The sequence below is a fragment of the Musa acuminata genome, chromosome BXJ3-7 (assembly GCF_036884655.1).
Source record: "Musa acuminata AAA Group cultivar baxijiao chromosome BXJ3-7, Cavendish_Baxijiao_AAA, whole genome shotgun sequence".
Taxonomy (NCBI): Eukaryota; Viridiplantae; Streptophyta; class Magnoliopsida; order Zingiberales; family Musaceae; genus Musa; species Musa acuminata.
In genome coordinates this window covers 34,605,698-34,629,192 of record NC_088355.1, presented here as the reverse complement: position 1 = coordinate 34,629,192, position 23,495 = coordinate 34,605,698, and the positions used below count along the sequence as shown (strand labels likewise).

Below are 23,495 nucleotides of genomic sequence, written 5' to 3'. Positions count from 1 at the left end.
ATGATAAAATAAAATATAGAGGAGCGATATGAGAATTATTAATTTTAGGGGTAAATTCGTATGTAATTTGGTCTATAAAAATTGCATGGTGTTCACTTTTGTCATTAAGGTGATTCTGTATTTGTTGGTTATTTTCCAGTAATTAATATAAGCCATTTTAGTGATCATACGAGACATCATAGCTCATATTAAAGTCATCGAGATTGTCGACGAAGAAAAGTATCTTTTTGATTTGTTGGACAAGTGTAAGGACAGGGACCAAATTGGTTCCTTGAGACAAAAGCCTTCTCTCCTTTACGCTTATGGAAGATGTTGGAAAGTTGAACGTAGCGATGCTGCCGTTTGCAAGTCGACGTTCTTCTTGAGATGCTCTTTATTATTTAATTAGATAAAATATATTATAAATATAATTATCAGATAATAAAAATAATAATTATGATAAAATTCCTTAATATACAAAACATACAATAAGATCCGACATCGACGCACCACGTGCGTCACCCACCCCCAACAAGTAAGCCGGCCACGATCTGAACTCGGCGTCGCCAAAGTTGGCGCACACGTCGAACTACTTTTCGCTTTCAGACGTAATGATTGGACTCTTCTAAGGCTTATGACACGGTGTTGTTGACGGGGGCCCACTTTACGTTTGGATTTTGAATCGGTATTTCAATTTTACATCGCGCAAAATAGCGTAACAAATTTACACACGAAGCTTTGATACGCTGTGCATGGTTGCGATCATCGACGTCCATCTTTCGCGGTCCGAATCGTAACGACTACGTGGCGGAGCAGCTGGCCCCCGCAGTTTCCTCACGATTCGAACCCGAGCTGTTACATCTTGCACGCGTGGACCCCACGACCTTTCCTTCCTCGAAGCCGCTCCCCCCCACAGCTACAACGACCGCGTGACTACGTTAATTTTATTGCACGAGCGAAAGGTCGTAGTAGAAACGGAACACGCTTTGGCGTCGTCAAACCCGGACAAAAGCAACGCGACGATGGGGAACGTAAATGACACCGCGTCACCCCCCTCTTTCTCTAGTCCTTCTTTTGTTTTACAGCCAGTTTGGCCTATAAAGAACGATGACGACGACGATGACTCCAGTCCAACGAGGAAACCATGCCCTCCTCTCTCCCCCTCTCGCCCTTCCTTCTCTTCTTCTTCTTTCTCGCATCCCCCACCGACGCCTTCTTTTCCTCCCTCCTCGCGGCCACCGGCGATGCCCCTCGGTTCGCTGAGGCCCCGCACTTCCGCAACGGCGTCCGATGCCCGTCGATTTCCGCTGGCGCCGGCCGCGCCGCCGCCTGCGACCCCTCGCATGTCCACATCGCCATGACCCTCGATGCCCAGTACCTTCGCGGCTCCGTCGCCGCCGTCCACTCCATCCTCAAGCACAGCTCCTGCCCCGACACCCTCTTTTTCCATTTCTTCGCTCCCGCCGGCGGCCGCGTCGGCGGCGATGACCTTTCCCGCCTTCTTGGCTCCACCGTTCGCTCCGTCTTCCCGGCCCTCCGATTCGAGGTGTACCCCTTCCGGGCGGAGCTGGTCAGTGGCCTCATCTCCTCCTCCGTCCGCGTGGCCCTCCAGAACCCGCTCAACTATGTCCGCGCCTACCTCGCGGACCTGATCGACTCCTGCGTCCAGCGCGTCGTCTACCTTGACTCTGACGTCATCGTCGTCGATGACGTCCGCCGTCTCTGGGACGACGCCGCCGCTCGCCTCGACTCCGCCGCCGCCGTCGTCGCCGCTCCGGAGTACTGCCACGCCAACTTCACCCGCTACTTCGCGCCCACCTTTTGGGCGGAAGGCGGAGCGCAGGCCTTCGCCGGGCGGCGTCACCGGCCCTGCTACTTCAACACCGGGGTGATGGTGATGGACCTCCGCCGGTGGCGGGCCGGAGGGTACCGCCGCCGGATCGAGCGGTGGATGGAGTTGCAGCGGGAGCGTCGGATCTACGAGCTGGGCTCGCTGCCGCCCTTCCTGCTGGTTTTCGCCGGGGAGGTGGAGGGTTTGGAGCACCGGTGGAACCAGCACGGTCTCGGCGGCGACAACCTCACCGGAGAGTGCCGGAGGCTCCACCCCGGCCCAGTCAGCCTGATGCACTGGAGCGGAAAGGGGAAGCCATGGGATCGCCTAGACGCCGGTAACCCCTGCCCGGTCGACCAACTCTGGAAGCCATACGACCTCTACGTCCGGCCATCCTCCGGTACCTCCTCCATCGCCACCACATGAACCTCCTCCTACCTTTCTTCGTCTGGTAGCGTCTTATCACATTCGGATTCTTTGTTCCCTTAAATTCCATTAAGAGCGGCGGCGAATGCAGCTCGCCACCGCCGGCGGTGACGATGTACAGATGAGAACGGACACATAGAAACGATGCATCGGCTCATTAGGTCGGTTCACGGGGTTCAAAGATTGATTTGAATCTCTCATCACATTCCTTCCTTCCTTCGATTCAATTTTTGTTATTTGCTCATTAAATTCCTGTATAAAAAAGAAGATTCAATTGATATATCGATCCACCATTCATTCGTTCTAGCTTAGTATATGTCTGTGTTGTCGTTCTTCTCCTTTCTCTCTCTGTGCATGATGGAAAATGAGGCAGGAATGACTACATGGTTGGTGAGGGGAATAATCCAATAGATGATGCTTTCCCTTTCCAGCACATACTGTTGGGACAGCCTGGAGATGTCTGGACTCAACTCATAGTATCTGAAGGTGAGACAAGCCAGCTTGGAAGAGAACAAATAATAGAAGTTTGTTTTCTAAGAAAAGAAAATAAAAGAAAAATAGGACATGAGCTTGCATCAATATATTCTCAAAATTAGGCATAGGATAAATAATATTAACCTCAAATCGCCTAGAGACAGATGCTAATTTAATTGTTTCCAGATAGATTAATTACCTCAACTAAATAAAACTTAGTTGTTTTCTTTCCGAATGCTATAGTAAAACTAAAATTTATTAATTCAAAAAAAAATAAGTTTGTGTCAATCAAATATAAACATGTTTTTAATAAATATTAAATAAGTTAAAATATTATATAAAATCTATAAGTAATTTGTTAAAACAATTATATTGAATTAATATTGGATGGTGGTGGCGATGACAGCAACAAGCAGTTGCTGACCACGTCGAAGTCAACGAAACAAAGATGCGACGTGTGCTTCGTTGGATCTGCTTTAAGATCTGCATTGGCCAATTCCGTAGGATCCAGTCCAATCGTGCGCTTTATGTAGCCTTATCCAGTCAATTTGTACCACGTGGTCTCCCTTCACCCAAGTCTAGATTCTTCTGGAATTTACGGTGATGGCCTCCGACAGCAAACAGTCTCGTACAAGACAAGTTATGCATCATATTTGACGGCGACACTAATGAACGAATTAGTCGAATGAATTCCCTCATATTTTTAAGAGATGAATTCACCAATAATCTTCTCCCATTTGGATCCCTCATTAGAGCTTTGATATCGTTTAAATAAAATATTTATTAATTCAGGAAGCATTTTTCCCAATTTTATAATATTTTAAATATTTTACAGAAACTAATTTAATCGACTATTAAGTAAAAAAAAAAAGATTATTTGGTAAAACGAATATGAAACATTTATTCTTCAAATAAGGTAAGATATTTATTTTTGCTTATATAAATAATCAAAAGATTATTTGATGGAGGGAGTCTTTCTTATCATATTAATATTATTATTTTCTTGTTATCCTCACATCACATCACTTTAAGCGTCGAAATTTTCCATAATTAAGTTGGAAAATGATATGACTTTTCGCCAAGGCACCTTTCGAGGTGACTAAAGTTGGACTTCCTTCCCATTATGATGTCTGATTGGGTAATTAGATTACATCGCGAGGGTCTTTTTCGTAATCTGACGCTATGGATGTGTGCTTCGGCCCTCGCAGAAATCGGGGGAGGGGGAGAACTCTGTGGGGGCAAAAATCTTTCCTTTTCGCCATATTAGGGTTTTCTTTATAAAAGGGAAGAAGAGGGAAACGGGCGGCTAATACCATGGGCTACGGCGCGATGGCTAACGGTGCTTCCGTTCCTGCCTTGATCTCGCGCGACGCCGCCAAGAAAAAGAGGGTGAGAATAGATTCAGATCACTTCTTCCGAATAAAATACAGGGAATAGTTTGTTGAAATTGTTCTGATCGCCCGCTTAATGGTTTGCGTTTCAGACGAATCGCTCGGCGAAGTTGAAGCAGTGCAAGCTTGATGTGCGCCGCGAGCAGTGGCTTTCTCAAGGTTTGGTTCCCGCATACATTTTTCCCTTTTGTTTAGATCACTCCTTTGATTCTTCTTCTTCTTCTTCTTCTTCTGGTGTTGGGATCAGTCAGGAGCAAGGATGATTGCAAGATTTTGAGCACGGCCGCCTCTTCTCCTGTCGACCATTCGCCGCGGCCTCGGGCTGATGAGAACGACGCGAAGACGAGGATCAGAGAAGAAGATGCGACCACCACGCATGGGAGCGGTGATTCGGACTTCCCAAATCCCCACGTTTCCCGGGGTAACAGAACGAGTATAAGCAGCGGAAGTAGCATGGAGTCCAGCTCACCAAGTGTCAGCGATGACGACGAGGAGGCAGCGGGTCAGGCAAGGGGCGAAAGCGGGGTCCTTGATGATTGGGAGGCGGTTGCCGATGCCTTGTCCGAAGCCAATGATTGCGACAACCACGACCCGGATCCTGTAGTGCCGGCGGCTGTTCAGCCTGCTGCTTCTGCTGGCATGCCAAATGAGCCTCCTCGAGATGGGGGCACCACGAAGCCGGAGCCCATCCGGAGCACCTCCAGAGCTTGGAGGCCGGACGATGCGTCTCGGCCCCGGAGCCTTCCTAGTATCTCGAAGCAGTGGAGCTTCCCATCTAACACACAACGGCACGGCTGGGCTTCCCAACAGAAGGGCATCCTTTCATTTCCGTGTCCGCGCCCGTGCCCGTGCCCGTGCCCTATCTGTTATGAGGACTTGGATTCCACGGACTCGAGCTTCTTCCCCTGTTCGTGCGGTTTCCGTCTCTGCCTCTTCTGCCACAAGAGGATCCTCGAGGCCGATGGGCGTTGCCCTGGCTGCAGGAAACAATACGACAACACGTCAGGTGGAGCGCTGGCCATGAATACTGTTGGCACACCGCCAATTCCACCGTGGTTGTCCCGTTCTTTTAGCATGAGTTCAAGATCTTGGAACAGGGAACATTAGATATGCAAGTTGCTACTAGTGTCTAACTATTTGAGAAAATCTTGATCTTTCAAATAGAATGATTTGTGAATATGAATCAGAATCTGTACAATGGTATCAAAAAGGAACTCGAGTCTTTGAGTTGCTATTTATAAAGATCCATAGTCATATGTGTCAGTGTCAAGAACCTCTGTTGATACTGTGGAGGACATGAATAACAGTTATATTAAACTGCCAGAATTTGATAACCAATGTTATTGTTTAAGCTCGTTCAGTCATTTGTTCTCTGTTAATATTAATGTTAATGTTATCAAACCCTGTGTTCTCTGTTCAGTCCTGTGTATGATGTCATTTATGCATAATTGATCTTTATATTTTCCCCTCTAATAGTAGAAATTTGCTACCTTGCAGCAGATTCAGTTTTCGCATTAATTTTATTTGGTAAAATGGTTCCTGAGATTCATTTTCCTAGTTAGAAAAAGGTGTCTTTTGCTTTGTTTGGTCTTTTTTACTTATATCTGTAGCCATACACTATCGTATTTTGGATAATCTGTCTCAAGTGAGTCATTCATGAAAGCTTACCTGGTAAAATTTTGCATGTCAGCGATCTCATCTTCTGGATTTTGAAGGATGTCATGAAGCTCCATGTTGCTTCTTGAGGTATACCACTTTTGATATTGTCTTTACCATGTCATCGAATTGAACTGACTTAGATTTCTTCTTTCATGTATTTGTAATGGTAGCGATTTCCATTCATGCAATGTTGTTGACATTTTGGCAGGAATATTGTGCTGTTTGAGTTTCCTGGCCTAGTAATTTGGTTTTTAACTTTAGTTCTTGATCTGACTGCTTGTTTCTGTTTATTGTAACCAGATATTGATCATCCAGGAACTGTCTGCTTGTAGTGTATTGTTTTATTGAAAAGAATGGCATATTTGATTTAGACTTATTCAGCTTACAAATCTGAAAGTTAGTTGTTGCTAAATGTGAACCATATAGAATAGAGAACGAAACAAGTTTGACTGAGAAATTATGAAGATATTATAACGATATGTATGTATACGTGGGGCACACAAGGTGTTGAAGGCCTTGATTAAACTGTATGTTTCATACTGAGGATTTATCTTAGCAATTTTAATACTGAAAAGCAAGTAAAATGTGTATATATATTTTTTATTTGACAAAAAGGCTTAAGCGCTAGGGTTGTTCATTATTGGATGACCAAAGCAAATAAAGAAAAAAAAGGAAAGAAAGCTAATTTATTTAATAAATAAAGGTGTTGCTAGGGTGTAAGAGTGATTATGAGGCCAGAAAACGTTGTTGATCATGGTGGGAGTGGTAAAAAGATGTGGAACCATTATAATTTTTTTCTTAATTGAATAATGTTTTATTAGTTTGTTTTTTCAATTTTTATAAATTGTCAAATGCCATTATCTTTTATAATTCTTCATCAGTTATCAAAATTGCTCAAGTAAAAGAAAAGAAAAGAAAAGAAGCCAAATAAAAGGAATGAGACAAATATTAGGCTTCATTGGAGAATTTAAGGTTTTAGGAAGGCAATACATCTTGGTCTTGATTGAAGATTTCAGGGGTTCATTGAATTATTTCATTTCTATGAGGAAGTTTTATAATAATTGAAGAATGACAAACCAAAAGAAGAAAAGATGAAATGATTGATATGTTTTGATTTATGATATGTTATTTTATTTATTGTATTCTTCTTTATTTTTTTAGTTCTTTTTTCTTATATTCAATGAGCTATAAAAAGAGGAAAATGGATTGTAATTGGAACATGAATAAATGATGAATGAATGGATGAATACTAGTTTCTTCACATCACAATATGAGTGAGTGGTGTGAGAACATATTCTTTTCTTGATGGTCTGATTTCATCATTCATGTGTGGAATATGTGAAGGTGTGAGATTTTCATTTCTGGATGTTACTCCCAGAGCTAGAGTGGGCATAGTAGTTCTTATATTTTTCTTTCATCTCAAGTACTATCTTGTTTACTCTATTTTATACCTATCCTAGAAAAAGGTTTTAGTTTATTCTAGGATTTCACAATCAATAGATTGTTTAGTGACTAGACCTTCCTATTAGGGTATTCTCTAATTCAAGGATGACCGACATGGATAAATCATAATTAGCAAGATCATTATTGGGATTGGATCAGCTTACTAGGGCATAACTGAGATTGACAGATTCAGAAAATTCGATCTATGGGATTGGGATACTTCAAGAAAATATTTAATGAAATATCAAAAAATGATATAAAATTTGTGAAAATGAGATATTTCATATTAAAAGATTTCTTAACCTGCATATTTCATTAATATTATTTTTAAATACGTGATCCTAGAATTAACACCGAAGATCAATCAATTAAAAGTAACTGGCACAGATGGCCTAGATCTGCCTTTTGATGTATGATCAGGTTACATAACCAATCTTCAGTAGTGCTCTTCTATCTTGCCATCTATGCTCTCCATTCTTAACAGAAAAGAGATCTGGATTAATGGTACTCATTTGGAAGATATATGCTTATCAGTAATCCTCATAAGGTTATCTCATTCCACTTGGCAATAATTTCACAATTAAAGCGATCCATTCTTTCCCGAAGGTAATCTCATTTGCTTTCTATCTTTTGCTATTCTTGGATTTTCTGGATCTCATGCATGAAGACTCAAGAATCCTGGTTGGCTTCACTGTTTTTTCTTTTCTGGTCTTTACAAATAGTCTGTCATCTGTAGGTAGCTTTTGACGTGCTTGGTAACGGTGATTGATATCTTCATAAATTAAATTGGTGAAATTGCCTTTAGGATCTATTTATCTCTTCCTGTTGCATTCTTAATGATGAAGTTACTTTTCAGCTGATCTTTATTCAGTATATATTAATTTCTTGTCTGAACATAGCATCTGATCTTGTTTTCTTTTCTTTCTTATAGATTTCGCTTTGTCTCTTGTCATCAATCCCTTGGGCTTCAATCTTTTAGCAAAATCTCCCACTTGGGGTGTGCATTCTGCTGGTTGTCAGAGAGGTGACCAAATCTGATGCTGAGATGATGCTTGTATGGCAAATTGTTTAGCAGCATATAAAAGTAACTTCTACACAATTTGAATTCTCTATGAGTTTTGGAAATTGCTGTCTGGATGCATCAACTTAATTTGCATTAATGGGTCAGATCTGCTTACCTTAATGCCTTCTGAGCTTTTAGTTCTGCCATCAAAACTCTATTGCTCCCTTTACCCTTCCCTTGAGCCCTTAAACCTGTATTTGTGCTTAATGGACAAGCCCATATCAATCAGGGAGTGTTGCCTGATAAACGGTGTTGATGATTGTGATTCATGTAAGAACACGATTTACCTGTTTATTTATATTCCATGAAAAATGTGGATATGTCCAATGATCTTCACTTTTGTCTCCTGGGATTCTGTGGCCACAACAAAACAGGATGGTTTTAGACATCCAGAATTTGCATACCTATTTACAAGTGATTTAAGGTTAATTTCATTAAATAAATTTTAATGTATAAAATATCAATTTGATGATGATATTGTATTATAATTATTTTGGTAATACCCATCTAACAAATTTTAATGTTAAATGCATATTCCTTCAAATATTTATAATTAACTCATATTGATCACAATGGTTTACAAAACCTTACAAAATCTAAGTAAAAATTAATATTATTATAGGGGACTAATTACATATTATCTCATATAATTAGTTATAGTTTGACTTTACTTTACTTCGATTTATCAGTCAATATTTTCGTCAGTCTCTTATCATTTGCTTACTAACTAAAATTAAATATTTTAATAAACATTTGAGACTTTTCTATATATGTTATACTCTGATACCTTTTTAACTTAAACTCTGTAATGTAAATATATATATATATATATATATATATATATATATATATATATATATATATAATGATTTCTTATTTTGGTCTCTTTTCGGACTGTCGGTCGGGGTTGGGACTTGGATTACCTTCTCGCGACGGACTCGCATCGAAAAAGGGCGCTTTCTTTTCTCTTTCCTCGCTCTATCGGAGATTCGCCGCCTCAGATTTGATTTATTTCGTTCCCCCTCTCCCTATTTCTTACCATCATTTGAACACCAAATAGTCGTTTCACCGATCTCTATTATCTACCTCCCTTTTTCTTGGGTTCTTCAACCTGTATCAAGGATGATTCCATGGGGTGGATTGGGCTGCTGCGCAAGTGCAGCTGCGCTGTATCTCTTGGGGCGGAACAGCGGAAGGTGTGCGCCGTCTCCGGTTAGTTGTCCGTTTGGTCGATTTTAGTGCGGCATGGCGTTGATTCGGATGTGTTTCTTGTGCAGGGATGCGAATGTTCTCAGATCGGTCACCAGAGTTAACCAACTGAAGGATTTGGGTGAGTCCGTGCCCTCCTCTCAAATTCATCTTGTGATCTTCGCTGTAGACATAGGGTCTGTCAACTGGGTCATGCTATTGGGATTTTGTTTGCTGTCTGATTGAAGTATATGAAATTTACTTCACGAAAAGCATCTGTCCCGGCTACTCTGTTTTGATTCGATTAATTTCCTTGCTAGATGGATAAAATTTGGCCATTGTGGTCCCTACCATTTTCTTGCAACGCTTGACGTATTCTATCGCAAAGAGATAGAGGATAATATTTTGTTTGGGTTATCTATGACATCAAGTGGATGTTCTTGCCCGAGCTACTTGGTTATTAGGGTGGATATTGGTCTCGAACATTATGAGATTTGGTATTTTTTAATCCCTAAAAACCAAACAATTTATTTTGGCAAGAATCATCATGTGCTTGTATTTTAAATTTATAGCTGTAAGTTAATTGAGTTTCTGTACTTGCATGCCTAACATATGATTCCAGTTGACACCCATGCTTAATGTTGGGCTTCGTTGTTATGGTTGGCACAAGCAATCCATTCTTGAGCCACCTGTAATGCTTGAAATGATAATTAATACATCATTTTCAAGAAACATTACTAGCTTTTAAAGAAGAGAGTCTCTCTAGGAAAAGTAGGCAATTAGAATGCAAATCCATGTGCGGAAGGCCATGCTGTCCCCACATGTGCATGCTAAACCATAACCAAGTACTTGCACTCTATGGTTACATGGATAAGTTTAGGATCATTGTTTTGAACGCTGGTCTATATGTAACATGGACTTGGTGTTCCACCCTAACTCGACTAATTGGGATCATGGCCTTGAACACATGTCAATATGTATTCTAGACTTGTTGTTCCATCTTAACTCCACTTGCTATGATCGTGGATTTGAATACTGGTATCGGACCAATTTCAAATTGTCAAACTGGTTTAGTACCTGTATATCATTTAAAAAATCGTAAAAAATTAAAATATCAACAATCACCACTCCATATGATTCGCTACTGGTCTGTCGGACCAATAAATATGAACATTATACTTTAAAGTGGCTCAGTGCATGAGGCTCAAGCTGACATAGAGTATAGTGAGAGTCGATGTAAATTACCCATGCAAGCAGAGAGGCTTTTCCATGACTTTGATCCTAGTCACCCAGACCATCAAGACCAACTTTACCATGGCATCAAGACTCACCTTCCCTGGTTTGAGTGTAATTATGTTCATTAAATTTTATAACTTATTGAAAATAGTTAGCATCTGGTGCAAAAATTGTGGTGCACTTTCTGAATAGATCATACAATATCTAGCAGTGGGAAGTCTGAGCTTTGAACTTTCTATATCACTGCTGTGCAGAGCAATGATTCAAGTTCAGACCAATAGAGTAGTTATTGTCATGATTCACCTTACCTGTCCGTACCGATATACCAGTCGGCTATCGGTATTGTGCATACTGAACTGTACCGATGTATCCACACATGGTATGGTGGGACATACCAACAAATCGGTATGTATCGTCCATACCGGTCTCCCATCAGATTGGCATGTACCACTGTCTATATTGGGCGGTACACCATGGTACGACAAACCTTGGTTATTGTAGCAGTAATCTGGTACTTTATAAAAATCATATATGGTTTCAGTTTTCTGGTACTTTATAAAGCTCATATATGGTTTAATACTAACTTTTGTGCTTTCAAGGTTCAGGTATTTCACTATATAATGATTTGTACCTATTCGTATCTTACTGAACACACCATGTCTTGTCAACCAATTTCTCTTGATCTGTGCAATCCTTAAGTATAAGAATTACTTCTTTGGTAGTTGCACATCCATCAGTGGTTTTGGGTTAGTCCCCTCCAATCTTGTCTTTTGTTGCTATTCCAATGAATTTCTCTATGAACTATTAATTACTATGTCCTGTTTTGTTTAGCTGTTCTCCTAGATACTGCTTGCAAGGTCCTTCCTCTTGTTGTTACTGTGACTGGACGAGTTGGTTCAGAAACACCTATCGACTGTGAGCAAAGTGGTCTAAGAGGTGTTATAGTTGAGGAAACGGTACATATTCTGTCGTCACAAAACTTTGAACACTCATTAGATTCAATATTTCGAAGTTGGCTATTTTGTTAGTTCCATCAGATGTAATGTATTCATCTGATACTTTTTCAGGCAGAACAACACTTCTTAAAACATAATGATGCTGGATCCTGGATACAAGATTCTGCTCTGATGCTTTCCATGAGCAAAGAGGTCCCTTGGTACTTGGTCAGTAGTGATTGTGCTGCTTTCTATGCAGGCTCTGGTGTTGTTTTATTTGTATTGCTATATATGAATTAATTGATGAAATTAACATTTTGATGACTAGAATTCTTTTATGATTTTCTTTTTTATGGCTTTTCAGCAATTCTAGGTTTTATTAAAACAAAAGTAGTTGTCCCACAAGATTTGGTGGCAACATGTTTGTTTGTGGAAAATGTACCACGTTATACTGGTAGCATGCTTGGTTTATGCAGGCATGACATTATTCAAACACACATGTCTAAAGCTAGTTACATCCAATATTAATGTATTGCATGCTGAAAGTTGCTGATTTGCTATACTTGGTAACTTTATTCATATAACAAGGTCATAGCAGTAACTGTCTTCACATTTTTGTGTGATGATCTAGGACATCTAATGAGTTACCTTTCTGTTTTAAGTGAAAAATTATGTGATCTTCTTAGAGGCTCAAGGTTGAGTTTAGATTTTTATAGCTTGTTCAAGAAGCTTTACGTGCCCCAGTTATTACTATTAAGGTCCTTATGTTCAGTGAATTCTGTCAATTTTTGGATTCATTTTTTTGGCCTTATCTATTAGTTCTTCCCTATTAACTTATGGCGCAATATGTTTTGTCTCTGAAACTAGATATGTATGTCATAACCAGAAAGACATGCTTGCTTAATACTTAATGTGTATGCGTCAAAGCTACAAATAGTATGCTATTATGTCATACATACTGACCCAACCTGTTATTATTGCCAATATATGGCAACTAGACACTTTTATGCTAATTGGGTTTAGATATCAGGTTCTTTTACGATGATGTTTGAGAGAAAATACTGAACTAAGTTAATTTTGCCATTACAAGGATGATGGGTCTGGACGTGTCTATGTTGTTGGTGCTCGAGGTGCTACAGGCTTGGTGTTAACTGTTGCAAGTGAAGTTTTTGAGGATTCAGGGCGATCTTTGGTCCGTGGGACGCTGGACTACCTACAGGGTCTTAAGGTTTGTAATACCAAATTTCTGAGAGAAAGAAGTTATTGTTACTTGGTCCTTTTTTTGTTGATGACATTTGTGTTTTGTTGTAGATGCTTGGAGTTAAGCGAACTGAGAGAATCCTTCCTACTGGTACTGCATTGACTATTGTTGGTGAGGTAGATAATTGCTGCAGTATTTGTCATCATTCTGAACTTTATTATCGAGTATTCTGATAGCTCAGTTGAAGTAAATAACAACACATTCTGATAGCTCAGTTGAAGTGAAATCATTATGCTATGTTGTAGACCATGGTATTATTGTCAATATCTTCAAGCATGTCTAACTTTCTGTGGTTCTTGTCTCTGAACAGGCAGTTAAAGACGATGTTGGAAAAATCAGGATTCAGCGACCCCACAAAGGGCCATTTTATGTGTCCCCAAAGAACATTGATCAGTTAATTGTAAATCTTGGAAAATGGGCTAGGTGGTTTCCTAGTGATTGTTTGTTTTTGTAAATATTTAATTGCTATACACGATTTACTGATAATGTGAAGATACTCAACAGATGGTACCAATTTGCTTCCATGGGGTTTACAGTCTTTGGGGTCTTTCTGCTTGCAAAGCATGCACTGCAGTATATTTTGGAGAGGAGGAGACGCCGGGAGTTGCAGAAAAGGTAAGCTTTGTATTTTAGTAGCTGTTCAGTAACTAAGAACTGGGCAACTCAATGAATGGCAATGAAATGCTTATCTGTGGCATGATTAGGTGAAAGCTTTGTTATTAATGTTGACATTCAAATATAATCCAGATTGCCTTTAAGGTTAGGATTAGCAAATTGCACACTGGTTCTCATTAGAAGTTTTCCGTGTGTGAATTTGACTTTTTAACATCAAAGAACCCATTGCATCCTTTAGATGTTTATGATGTAAGTATGTCTGGGTTTATGAGACCTCAAAGTATCATCTGGTTGTCACCGAACAGACCTGGAAGAGTCATCATGTTCATTTGACTGACTTAACCAATGTAACATTGAATTCCAATCTATATGGTCTGAATTTAGTCTAGTCTAAGTGATGAATTTAAGGTCCAATTTGATATGACAGTTCTGAATTTTCAAGTATTGATTTGGGTTTGGGGTTTGTAGGCCCCGTTTTGCTTGATCCTTTTAACTTCTTGAATTGGGTTGGAAGAGTTAATTTTGGGTAGGATCTCTATCAAAGCAAATTTCATTTGCACTACTTATATCTAGTATTTGCAATGTGTTATGCCCATCGTATGTTGGAAATGATGTGGATTTTGGAAAATGACACAAAGAAACAACTATGGATTGAAAGAGGAAAAAAAAATCACAGTGAAGTGTTTCCCTTGCAGCGATGAATTCCTACATATAATGTGTGGATTTTCCTTGTTTAGCTATGATCTGGGTTGCAAGCCCCAGGTTCTGACAATTTAATAATAAATATGTATGTTAATTATCTATTGCACATACATGCTTTATTATGAGATAGTATTATAAGTAAATAAGAAGGAATAAAACTTCATTGCTCCACCCCACTAACAGAAGATAAAATAACAGAAAAAAGAATGTGGGAAGGGTGCCCCCACTGTTTGTCTTTCATCATAGGCTTACCATTGTTAGCTGATGCCATGAAGCCAGTATGCTCCTCTGTTGTTGATTACCTTCCCGTTTTGGCATTTTGCCATGGATGACTTATCTTGGCTACTAATGCTGCAGCCACAAACTGAACAGGCCCAGGCAACGTGAATTCTCCATTTGGGAGTTCTTCTGTCATATGTATTGTTTGCCTCTCATCGTGTCGGTCCATCAGTGTGATCGACAAGCTGTGTGCCACAGACATTGTATCACACAACATTATGGATGGCCATATGAGTTACGATTGAGGAGACAAACAAGAGGAAAGAGGAAAAATAAATGCTGGGAAAGGATTATCCATATACTCCTAAAAAATTAAGCCTGGTTCATATGGACCATTATGGAACTACAATCAAATGGTGTGCAAATTTGACTGGTACATATAAATGCGAGATAAGTACTTTTTGAGATGATTCTTATCAATGGAGAAACGGATGATATGGAGTATAACATTATTATTTATCTACTTGCCAAGCAGTTTTTGAGATAGTCAAGTATAGAGCATAATACATGTTCAATTCGACTCTGGTTGATGTTACTAATGCCATTCGACTTTACATTTTGAGATCAATATTTTAAAAAGCGTTAGGCGTCAACGTCCCAAAATGTCCGAGGCAAACTTAGTAACATTATGTAGTTTGGCTAGTTCAATCGAACCAACTAAGCTATTGTTCAATCGAACCAAACTTACTACTAGTTTGGTTCGGTTGCTTCGCTTCAGTCGAGCACTCGCCCAAGGCTCCCGGCACTTGGGTTTAGGCTAGTGCCCATGTGACACTTCATTGAAGCGCATCGCCTGGCCGAGGCTTAAGGCGCTCAGGCCTCGCTTGATCCGAGTGCCTAGGCAAGTGCCCGTGTACCTATTTAAACCCCCCGATTGAGATGATTCTTATCAATGGAGAAAAGGATGACATGGAGGTAAGTTAGAATATATAGTCAAGTAAAGAGCATAATACATGTTCAGTACTTCAATTTGACTCTGGTGGATTAGAAAACAAAAAGGGCTCTGGTGGATGTTACTGATGCCTCAAGGTCCTAAGGGAAATCAAATAGTTACGGAATTACTCTCTCTCTCTCTATCTCTCGTGTTTGTCATTTTAACTGGTCATGTAATACTGAGACTATTTTTTTTAATAAACCCATGCACATATAGTGTTTCCTTCTTTTAGTTGTTCCTGGTTTGATATTATTTGATGCTGTTCATCTTTGCAGGGTTCTCAGTGCAGCAGCAGCGCGCCAAGCACGGGATGCTGAAGGTAGATCTTTTAAGGTTTACTTGTGAAACAGTCGTAAGATAGTACCAACACTCTTCCCTGACTATAACTTTGTTCAGGATCAAACCAAGAGTCTGAAAAACTGTCAGATAACATGAAGAAGGATCATCTGATGTTAGACATATGTGTGATCTGCCTTGAGCAAGAATATAATGCTGTTTTTGTCCCGTAAGCTTGTCAAAACTTTTTTGTTCCTTTTTCAATTCAAATGCAACATAAATTTTTCCCTTTAGTTCATAATTTATTTATGTCCTAGCTTTTTTCGTATGAGCTTATGCCATGCCCCCACTTTTGCAATCGATTTGAAATGACAATTTCAAATAGAAGATTCTTGTATTTGTGGAAGATCAATATGTTGATTTTGTTTGGCAATTTTAGCCTCTTGAGCACAAGAGACATACTATTCTGCTATGCACATGATTTTCTTGTATCATTCTGTTGGTCAATGAGATTTTTGTTACTGATGATGATGTAATGTGATACTTATACCTAGTCTGTTTACTCTTAGCTTCTTTTGATATGACACTAGATACCTGTTGCGTTAATACTTCATATAACATCAAATTCTTTTTTCATAGTTGTTTGATTTTAAATCACTGCAATACATTGTAATTCTGCAAGTTTATATTGCTTCAATAAATATCTCTTATTTGAAAAGATAGATATAGTAAAAGATACGAAGATAATTTGGAATCTTTTAGCATACAATATTTTATTTCTCAAGTTCTATTCAATGTTTTTTAGTGTTTTTTATTTTTATATGGTTTTAAGATTTAGATAGACATGCATTTCGTTTTAGATTATTTTCTCGGCATATTCCTCAGGATGATCCTGATCGACCAATATCATCTATCCTGATTATATTGTTTTCTAGATGAGTTCAATCCTGGTACTAGCACTATGCTTGCAAGTGAGAAGTCAATCATGCATAAAAAGATGTAGAAGAGCAAAGAAACTACAGAGGTGATCTCATTATTCAAGGCAACCCCAAAATAGAATCTCAATAGAAGGAACAAGTGGATTGTTATAGAGATTCCAGTTTTCATTCAGAATTAACACATTTTATGTTTGGCTGTGTTGCATTTTGGAAATCTCTAAATGTAAGATCATCCTTCCTATTTGTTGCAAAACTTCATTTGCATATTATACAAACATTAGGCTAACATAGAATGCTTGACAGATATGTGTCCCAATGACTTATAGTGGCTATTCTTGTGCAACATCTGAGCAAAAATAGGAATTTCACCATTTGAATAGTAATGGAGTCCAACAAAACATTATTACCATTGTGGTGAATGTTGTAGGCTTGAAATTTTTTTCTTTTCTACAGGTTGGTTTTTTGCATGACAATTATCCAACCCAATCTATTTATGATTAGATGAAGGCAAACAATCTGCAGAATAGTTTTAGCAATTATATTTAATACAAAATTACACTAAAAACACAAATAGAAACCATGGGTGACATGAACGATGAATTCTTTGAAAATTAAATCTTTAGGCTTTGGAGGCAAAAGCAATCCATTCAAATCTTTAGTCCAAAGCAAATGCAATTCATCCAGACCTTCAGTCCGCACCTTCAATTCCACTTGCACTTTCTGCCTTCTTTGTGCCATGGATGACATGAGGGACTGAGTAACTGCTAGCTTTTGTATATTAGACCGGTAACAACAAAAACATTTTGCTTATCTTTGCACACCGGACCAATATGTCCAAGAAGATTTAGGTGTCTACAGGGAGGAATGGGGCAAGGTAAGGGGCATTGTAGTATTGGGTAGGCTCCTGCATGGCAACCTGGACCTTGAGCTTACCTTGGGGCCTGCTGAAGGGCAATGGAGCTTGATGTTTTTGGTTACCTATTCGATATAGAGGTCGATGCCATCGATGAGCTTATGGAGGGGGAGGCATGTGGCCCGATTGGTGAGATCCATATCGGTAATAGAAAGACCTGCTACAAAAGCATTCTGATGGAACAGAAGTAGACCAAAGAGGATGTTGGTGTATGTGGATGACGTGGAGGGACAGCACAGAGGCATTGATGGGCTGGTGTTTGCATTCAATCGAGATCTTGGTTGAGAAAGGGGGTCAGGAAGAGGGAAGAAGTGGAGTTAGAGAGGAGGGTGGTGTGGCTATTGGTGATGGCGAATTGGGAGGATGCATATGATTTGAGGCCAGTCTTAACCAAAGAAAAAATTAGAAAAATTATAGATGGTATGCTTGTTCGTATTTCTTTAACAGGTGAATTGTCATGGGCTGGTTGTCTGATTTGCATTTGCTTTGGTCTAGGTTTCCAGGTGGAGCCCAAGCTGAAAAAAAGCTGAGCCACTAGATATCTGGTTTATGAACAGTGCCAGCCTCCTGCTTCATTATTTGCATACATTCATCATTTTTGTTTGTGTTGCATGACTTGACATGTATTCACAGGCTATATGCATGGGACATGCTTATATTATGTATACATGATAAGATGCCCGTTTTAGGTTTTACAATTTTTGGAAAACTTTTGCTACCAGTTCTCACAATCGGCACAATCTGATTTTGTATAATTACCTAATGTTTGAAGGTAATTATTGGTATTCATTCTTCTGGATCTGCAAAATCGGATAGTATTTTGCATAGGAATTATATGCAAATATTGTTCATAGGTCTAAGCCATCATTTGTTATTTTTCGAGGGGAAGACCATGGAATTCTCCTTACTGTAATACTCTTGTTGTTGTTGAGATGTGATGGAATCCATACTTTATTTATCTTTTAAATTTAGTGAGTTATCGTTTTATTAAAGTTAGGTACCCATATATTTCATTGTATTGTATTATTGAGGCTGTATTAGCACAACAATATTTCATACATTTCCTCTGGAAAGTGCTTGAAACGTTCAGATATATTTTTAATGTGCCTCATAGATGAGAATACCATCAAAACTACCCCTTTTCCTTTGTTTTTAGTGCTGTTTGTGCTAATGGTTTTCTTTCATATAAAGCTCACCATAAAATTGGTTATTGTACTAAGAATGGTGTTTTGTACCTTTCCAGGTGTGGTCATATGTGCTGCTGCACCACATGCTCTTCACACTTAACTAGCTGCCCACTCTGTCGTAAAAGAATCGATCAAGTTGTCAAGACCTTCCGTCACTGATATTTTAGAGAAAGCTTAACAATATTCTCATTTGATGCTGTGGCTCTTTTGAAAGATTATGAATGCCAGCTCTAGACTTATCTGTAGCCATTGTCATCTACTGACAGCTGATATAAGCTTGCCAAAGGTAGCCTTAAGGAAGGAATCACATCCTATCTCCGATATTGTCAGACATGTGATTGTTAGATGTGATTGATTTTACAAGTAAGTCGGTGGTTTGCTTCTCTTTGTAAATTGTGAGATTCCTCTTTGGGGAATGTCATAGCCTGATTATGTTCTTCATGGTACAGATTCTCAAATTTACAGTTGTTAGAATTTATGCATTCAAAAAGTGTTCGATTGTATTATAATGATATACATGTGAAAGCGCATTAAGATTTTCGGAACAGAATGAGGAAGAAGGCGAATGTACCCGAGTTATCTATGAAGAACATGGAGAAGTCGCTTGAGCATGGCTACACTCATACAGTATTAAGAATTTTATATGTTGCGACTTTACGACTGTAGTTGTGATATTCAGAATTTGTTATCATATTGTGGCACTTGTTTAAGTAACACTCCGAAATTTGATAAGCTTCTTCTTAATCGTTGTAAAATTACAATTGTTGTAAAATTTGCTGATATGTACAAAGATTCTTCCTAATCACAGGCATATAAAAAACATAGAACAAGAAGACAATCTTTCTAGGAGTGAACTCAAATCGAGTATAATCTTTGTTCTTGACTTGGTGGTGTGCTTGCTTGTGTTTGCTCAGTTGAGTTTCCATTATTGTTTGTCAAATACCAGCAGGGCCTCATGTTGTGGTCCACTTTTGGTTACTATAATTTATCTTCTCTCTTTCATTGGCTTTTTTTGCTTTCATCTAAATAATGTGAACTCTCCCCCTAAAAAAGTCGATGAGGCAACAGAACACGATTCCATCGCAGGAAACAGAGCAAAAATTTCTTGGCATCTCACAAAAGAAAGCAAAGCGATACGCTTTCGTTCCCACTTCGTTTCTACGCCATCCCTCTCTCTCTCTCTCTCTTCCAGCATATACCTCACCGGCACACCATGCATTACTATATTCTCTCTCTCTCTCTCTCTCTCTCTCAAAAGGGTCATCAAGGGCTTATTAAAACTCGCTCGCTCACCCAAAACCTCCAGTCTTCGGCATACCAACTCTCCAATGGCAAAGGATGCAGCAGACTCCAAGCCGTTGGGCGTGTGCGAAAGGCTCTTCAATGCCCTCTGCTTCAACGCAGCATTTCGGCCCATCCGTCGCCTAACTTTCCACAAGCAACCCGCCACCGCTGACCACTCCGACTTCGGCATGAACGGCCACAAGACCGATCACAGTCCTGCTACTGCAACGAAGCCAAAACCAGCTAAACTACCAGAACCCGATGCCATCACCCTGCCTCCGTCAGCAAAGCCTGTGCGAGCAGCAACGGCGAAAGAACAGCTTCAGAAGGTTGACCCACCACCTCCAACGACAGATAAGCCTATACCTCTTCCAGTTCCACCTCCTCCCCTTGCCACTACCTACAAACCTGGGAGTACAACAGTGCCAAGAGCTCCAGAGAAAGCAGTGCCCATGCCAGCACCACCGGCAGCAGTGGCTGAACCGCAGCCAGCGCCACCGACTGCAGCGGTGACGAGGACGAAGACCATCAACAACAAGGCCGCAGAGTTTATCCAGAGCTCAAGGAGAAAGATCAGGTCTGGGTCCTTTGCAACGACGCCCACTGTGAAGTGAAGTGTTGATACACTGAGGAAACTCCAAACCATTAGTACAAGATGAAGAAGCTTAAGTTTGATGTAGTGTTCCTTACTTTCTCGATTCAATGTACTTGAATAAGAGCTAAAACGGATGCTTGAGCTGCTGCCCCTTTTGTTTGCTTCAAGAACATAAAAGGAAAAGGCAATACTTCTTGAAGCCATGCCTTCTCGTAGCTAGCCCGGATCACGGTTCAATTCGAATCAAAATTAAACTTGGTTAGAATTGAAACCGAACTGACTTGACTGTTTATCATGTAAACTTGGCAAATTATTATTTGGAGTGATCACCAAAAAGATATGAGGCATGCTTACATTCATTTGCATCGGAAACATGGAAGCTTAGCAAGTTTGAGCTTCTATTTGGCTAAAAAAAATATAGGACACTAACAAAGTTAATAAAATATGAACCATGACAATTGCGTTTGATGGAGATGAGAAAAATAAGAATACATGTACCGAGTAAGACTTTTGCCATCAGCCTCGCATTCACTAGCTGGTTGCCTACAGAACATGTTCTCCCAAAGTTTCTACCTGTTTAGACGAGTGAATTGCATATTTGACATTGAACATCAGGTATAAAAGCAAATAAAAATCTGCCAATAACACTCATCAACATTACTAATCGGAACATCATGATCTGATCAGATATTCTGTTAAAGATAACTATAGTGTGAGTTTTATTCAGACATCATCGCATATGGCAAAGGTGAGACTTGGGGGTCTCGAATCCAATTTGTTGGTTGTCACATATGTGATCCCAACAAAATCCTTAGTGTTCATGTTTTTAGCACATGCACATAAAGAAGAATGCAACTTCAAATGAATCGCTAGGAATGGTAACCTAAATATTGTGAGTTAGGCATACTCTGTTTTAGTAATACATAAGGGAATACAGTATCGTGTGATTCAACAATTATCCACAAGTTGAGAGACTCTTAAAGATTAAACATTTATTCGTATTTGGCTCTTCTACACTCTTATCAACCTAATATCCTTCCTGATCGAGACGAGGTAGAAATAGGTAACATGAACAAGCATTTTTTATCAATTCCTGTATTAAAGCAGGCAAGACAATGTGATCGGTTCAATTAGAACATGAAAAGAATGACACCAACACACAGTAGAAGTGTCGCATCAGAGAGGCAGAGGTTCATGGTGGATTAGCTAAGATTAGATTCCACAAAGGAATCATTACTCCTAAAGTTTGATACAACACGCACACTGTTGAATTCTATTTTATAAATTTTCTCGAGAATCTCCAGCACCAATTAGAAAAACGATGAACTATATAGAAAATTATCCCAGAATTGTGGATATCATTCATCTAATGTGCTAAAAGTTAACAGAAATTCCATTTTGAAACTTCTTAATGAGATAAGAAATGGCCATCAGTAAATTAGAAGAAATTGAACAGATGAAATAGCCATCAATAACATACGAGTTCAACAGATTCTATGTAAAACTTAGAAAAATCACTTAGAAACTGACTAGATCATATTGCTGATCATATAGCAGGAATAGTTTCAAAAAGAACATTAATGAACTACAAGGAAAACAAGTTTGATACAGCGATAATTTTCATGGTTGCAGAGTATAAGATGCAGTTTACTTCAAATAATGCTGGCATCTAATCTCACCATCAACAAATCTCATTTAATTCTGACAAATTAGTGGCACAAAACACTAAATATAAAAGTCATTAGAAACTTTCAACCCTGACAATCTCTCTCGACGCCCAAAGGCAGAGATAGCTCTTATAAGACATAAATTTTGGGTTCTAAGCATTTGCTTCCTTTCAATCATTTTTGTGATATTATGCTGTGTATAAGAGAAAATGTTTGTGAACTCACTACAATTCCAACAAATTGTTCGATTTACCATACCATGGTAATATTTCAGATAAAGATTCACAATCTATAATATAATTGCAGATATCATGTCCTAAGGGTTTGCATCATGTAATCAATTAATCACTAAAAGGGTAGATCATAGCTATGCGAACCGGAAGACATAACTCAAACAAGAACCAAAATTTGTGCATGATTTCAAAATTTTCTAGTTCTACAAAGGAAGAATGTATCGCTTTAGGTTCCCCAAACATGGCGCCTACCAAAGTGGATTAATTTCACGATTCGATAACTAAAAGAAGAGCTATGTTAAAAGGAACTCATCGATCCATCCATCCACGAATCCAATGTCAAACCAGAAGACGTGGGGAAACCCAAGACATCAGGTAAAAAAGAATAAGAAGAGGCATAGGGATTCACGAATGCTTCCCTTTCTTCTTCTCATCCTCCGAGTCACGATCACTGGCGGCCGCGGCAGCAGCAGCGTCGGCCAGAGCTTGCTCGGCTCGGAGGATGGGCTCATAATAGTCGGGGTGGGTGTCCATGCACCTCTTGAGGAGGGCCGCGGCCTCGGAGCATTTGTCGACGATGTCCTCGTCGCGCTTCTCGGCCGCCTGCATACACTTCTCCCACGCGACAAAGGCGTCCTTGCACCCGCCGCGCTTCATGAAGAGGCAGAAACCGCACTCCCCCTCCTCCTCCTCCTCCTCCTCCTCTACTTCGCTTCCTCCATTCGCTTCTCCCTTCTTCTCCTCTCCTCCGTCGTCCGCCGCCACCGTTGTTCCCCCGTCCGCGATCGTCTGGTCCGGAGCTGCGGAGGCGGTCGGTAGCGAATCTTGATCGGATCTGGCATGCGAGGGAGGAGAAGAATCCATGATTCTGGAAGGAAGAGGAGTAGTAGTCAAGGTTTAGGGTTTTGTAGTTCTTCGACTCCTCCGGCAGGCTGTGTTTAGATAGGTAAAGATGGGCGGTTTAGTACTAATCCCCTTAAGGTTGG

At 39.8% G+C, this 23,495-nt stretch overlaps 5 protein-coding genes across 13 annotated transcripts; 4 read left to right on the top strand and 1 right to left on the bottom strand.

Annotated features, from left to right (window-relative positions):
- The first annotated feature begins 1,096 nt into the window (after positions 1-1,096).
- Positions 1,097-2,542, top strand: LOC135643396 (probable galacturonosyltransferase-like 6). The gene has a single exon (XM_065160278.1). The coding sequence runs from the start codon at positions 1,124-1,126 to the stop codon at positions 2,234-2,236; it is 1,113 nt and encodes a 370-aa protein (XP_065016350.1). The 5' UTR covers positions 1,097-1,123; the 3' UTR covers positions 2,237-2,542.
- A 1,288-nt stretch (positions 2,543-3,830) lies between these two features.
- On the top strand, positions 3,831-5,465 carry LOC135643397 (uncharacterized). Its single transcript, XM_065160279.1, has 3 exons — positions 3,831-4,099; positions 4,194-4,260; positions 4,349-5,465. Exons 1-3 carry the CDS (start codon positions 4,025-4,027, stop codon positions 5,206-5,208), a joined length of 1,002 nt encoding a protein of 333 aa, XP_065016351.1. The 5' UTR covers positions 3,831-4,024; the 3' UTR covers positions 5,209-5,465.
- Positions 5,466-9,145: 3,680 nt separating this feature from the next.
- LOC135643695 (E3 ubiquitin-protein ligase SP1-like) lies at positions 9,146-19,233 on the top strand. The gene is made up of 11 exons (XM_065160995.1): positions 9,146-9,462; positions 9,544-9,596; positions 11,522-11,646; positions 11,758-11,853; positions 12,716-12,853; positions 12,937-13,002; positions 13,197-13,309; positions 13,391-13,501; positions 15,692-15,735; positions 15,813-15,921; positions 18,787-19,233. Exons 1-11 carry the CDS (start codon positions 9,389-9,391, stop codon positions 18,887-18,889), a joined length of 1,032 nt encoding a protein of 343 aa, XP_065017067.1. The 5' UTR covers positions 9,146-9,388; the 3' UTR covers positions 18,890-19,233.
- A 554-nt stretch (positions 19,234-19,787) lies between these two features.
- LOC108953426 (uncharacterized) lies at positions 19,788-23,485 on the bottom strand. 9 transcript variants are annotated; one of them, XM_065161001.1, is made up of 3 exons: positions 20,964-23,485; positions 20,705-20,825; positions 19,788-20,640 (listed from the first exon to the last, which is right to left on the bottom strand). In XM_065161001.1, the coding sequence occupies exon 1, from the start codon at positions 23,371-23,373 to the stop codon at positions 22,915-22,917; it is 459 nt and encodes a 152-aa protein (XP_065017073.1). In that variant the 5' UTR covers positions 23,374-23,485; the 3' UTR covers positions 19,788-20,640; positions 20,705-20,825; positions 20,964-22,914. The 9 variants fall into 9 exon arrangements, with proteins under 9 accessions (XP_065017073.1, XP_065017075.1, XP_065017071.1 ...); XM_065161003.1 differs by having other exon boundaries at positions 19,788-20,617; XM_065160999.1 differs by having other exon boundaries at positions 19,788-20,825; positions 20,964-21,015; positions 21,108-23,485.
- On the top strand, positions 20,059-20,628 carry LOC103992251 (vegetative cell wall protein gp1-like). The gene has a single exon (XM_065159396.1). It carries the CDS (start codon positions 20,059-20,061, stop codon positions 20,626-20,628), a length of 570 nt encoding a protein of 189 aa, XP_065015468.1.
- Positions 23,486-23,495: the final 10 nt, after the last annotated feature.

Excerpts from the sequence above, each read along its gene's own strand:
- LOC135643396 (XM_065160278.1), top strand. The coding sequence starts at position 1,124 with ATGCCCTCCTCTCTCCCCCTCTCGCCCTTCCTTCTCTTCTTCTTCTTT.
- LOC135643397 (XM_065160279.1), top strand. The coding sequence starts at position 4,025 with ATGGGCTACGGCGCGATGGCTAACGGTGCTTCCGTTCCTGCCTTGATC. Across the intron at positions 4,100-4,193 it reads ACGCCGCCAAGAAAAAGAGG|ACGAATCGCTCGGCGAAGTT; the intron begins GTGAGAATAGAT and ends TTTGCGTTTCAG. Across the intron at positions 4,261-4,348 it reads CGAGCAGTGGCTTTCTCAAG|TCAGGAGCAAGGATGATTGC; the intron begins GTTTGGTTCCCG and ends TGTTGGGATCAG.
- LOC135643695 (XM_065160995.1), top strand. The coding sequence starts at position 9,389 with ATGATTCCATGGGGTGGATTGGGCTGCTGCGCAAGTGCAGCTGCGCTG. Across the intron at positions 9,463-9,543 it reads TTGGGGCGGAACAGCGGAAG|GGATGCGAATGTTCTCAGAT; the intron begins GTGTGCGCCGTC and ends TTTCTTGTGCAG. Across the intron at positions 15,736-15,812 it reads CCAAGCACGGGATGCTGAAG|GATCAAACCAAGAGTCTGAA; the intron begins GTAGATCTTTTA and ends AACTTTGTTCAG.
- LOC103992251 (XM_065159396.1), top strand. The coding sequence starts at position 20,059 with ATGGCAAAGGATGCAGCAGACTCCAAGCCGTTGGGCGTGTGCGAAAGG.
- LOC108953426 (XM_065160998.1), bottom strand. The coding sequence starts at position 23,373 with ATGGATTCTTCTCCTCCCTCGCATGCCAGATCCGATCAAGATTCGCTA.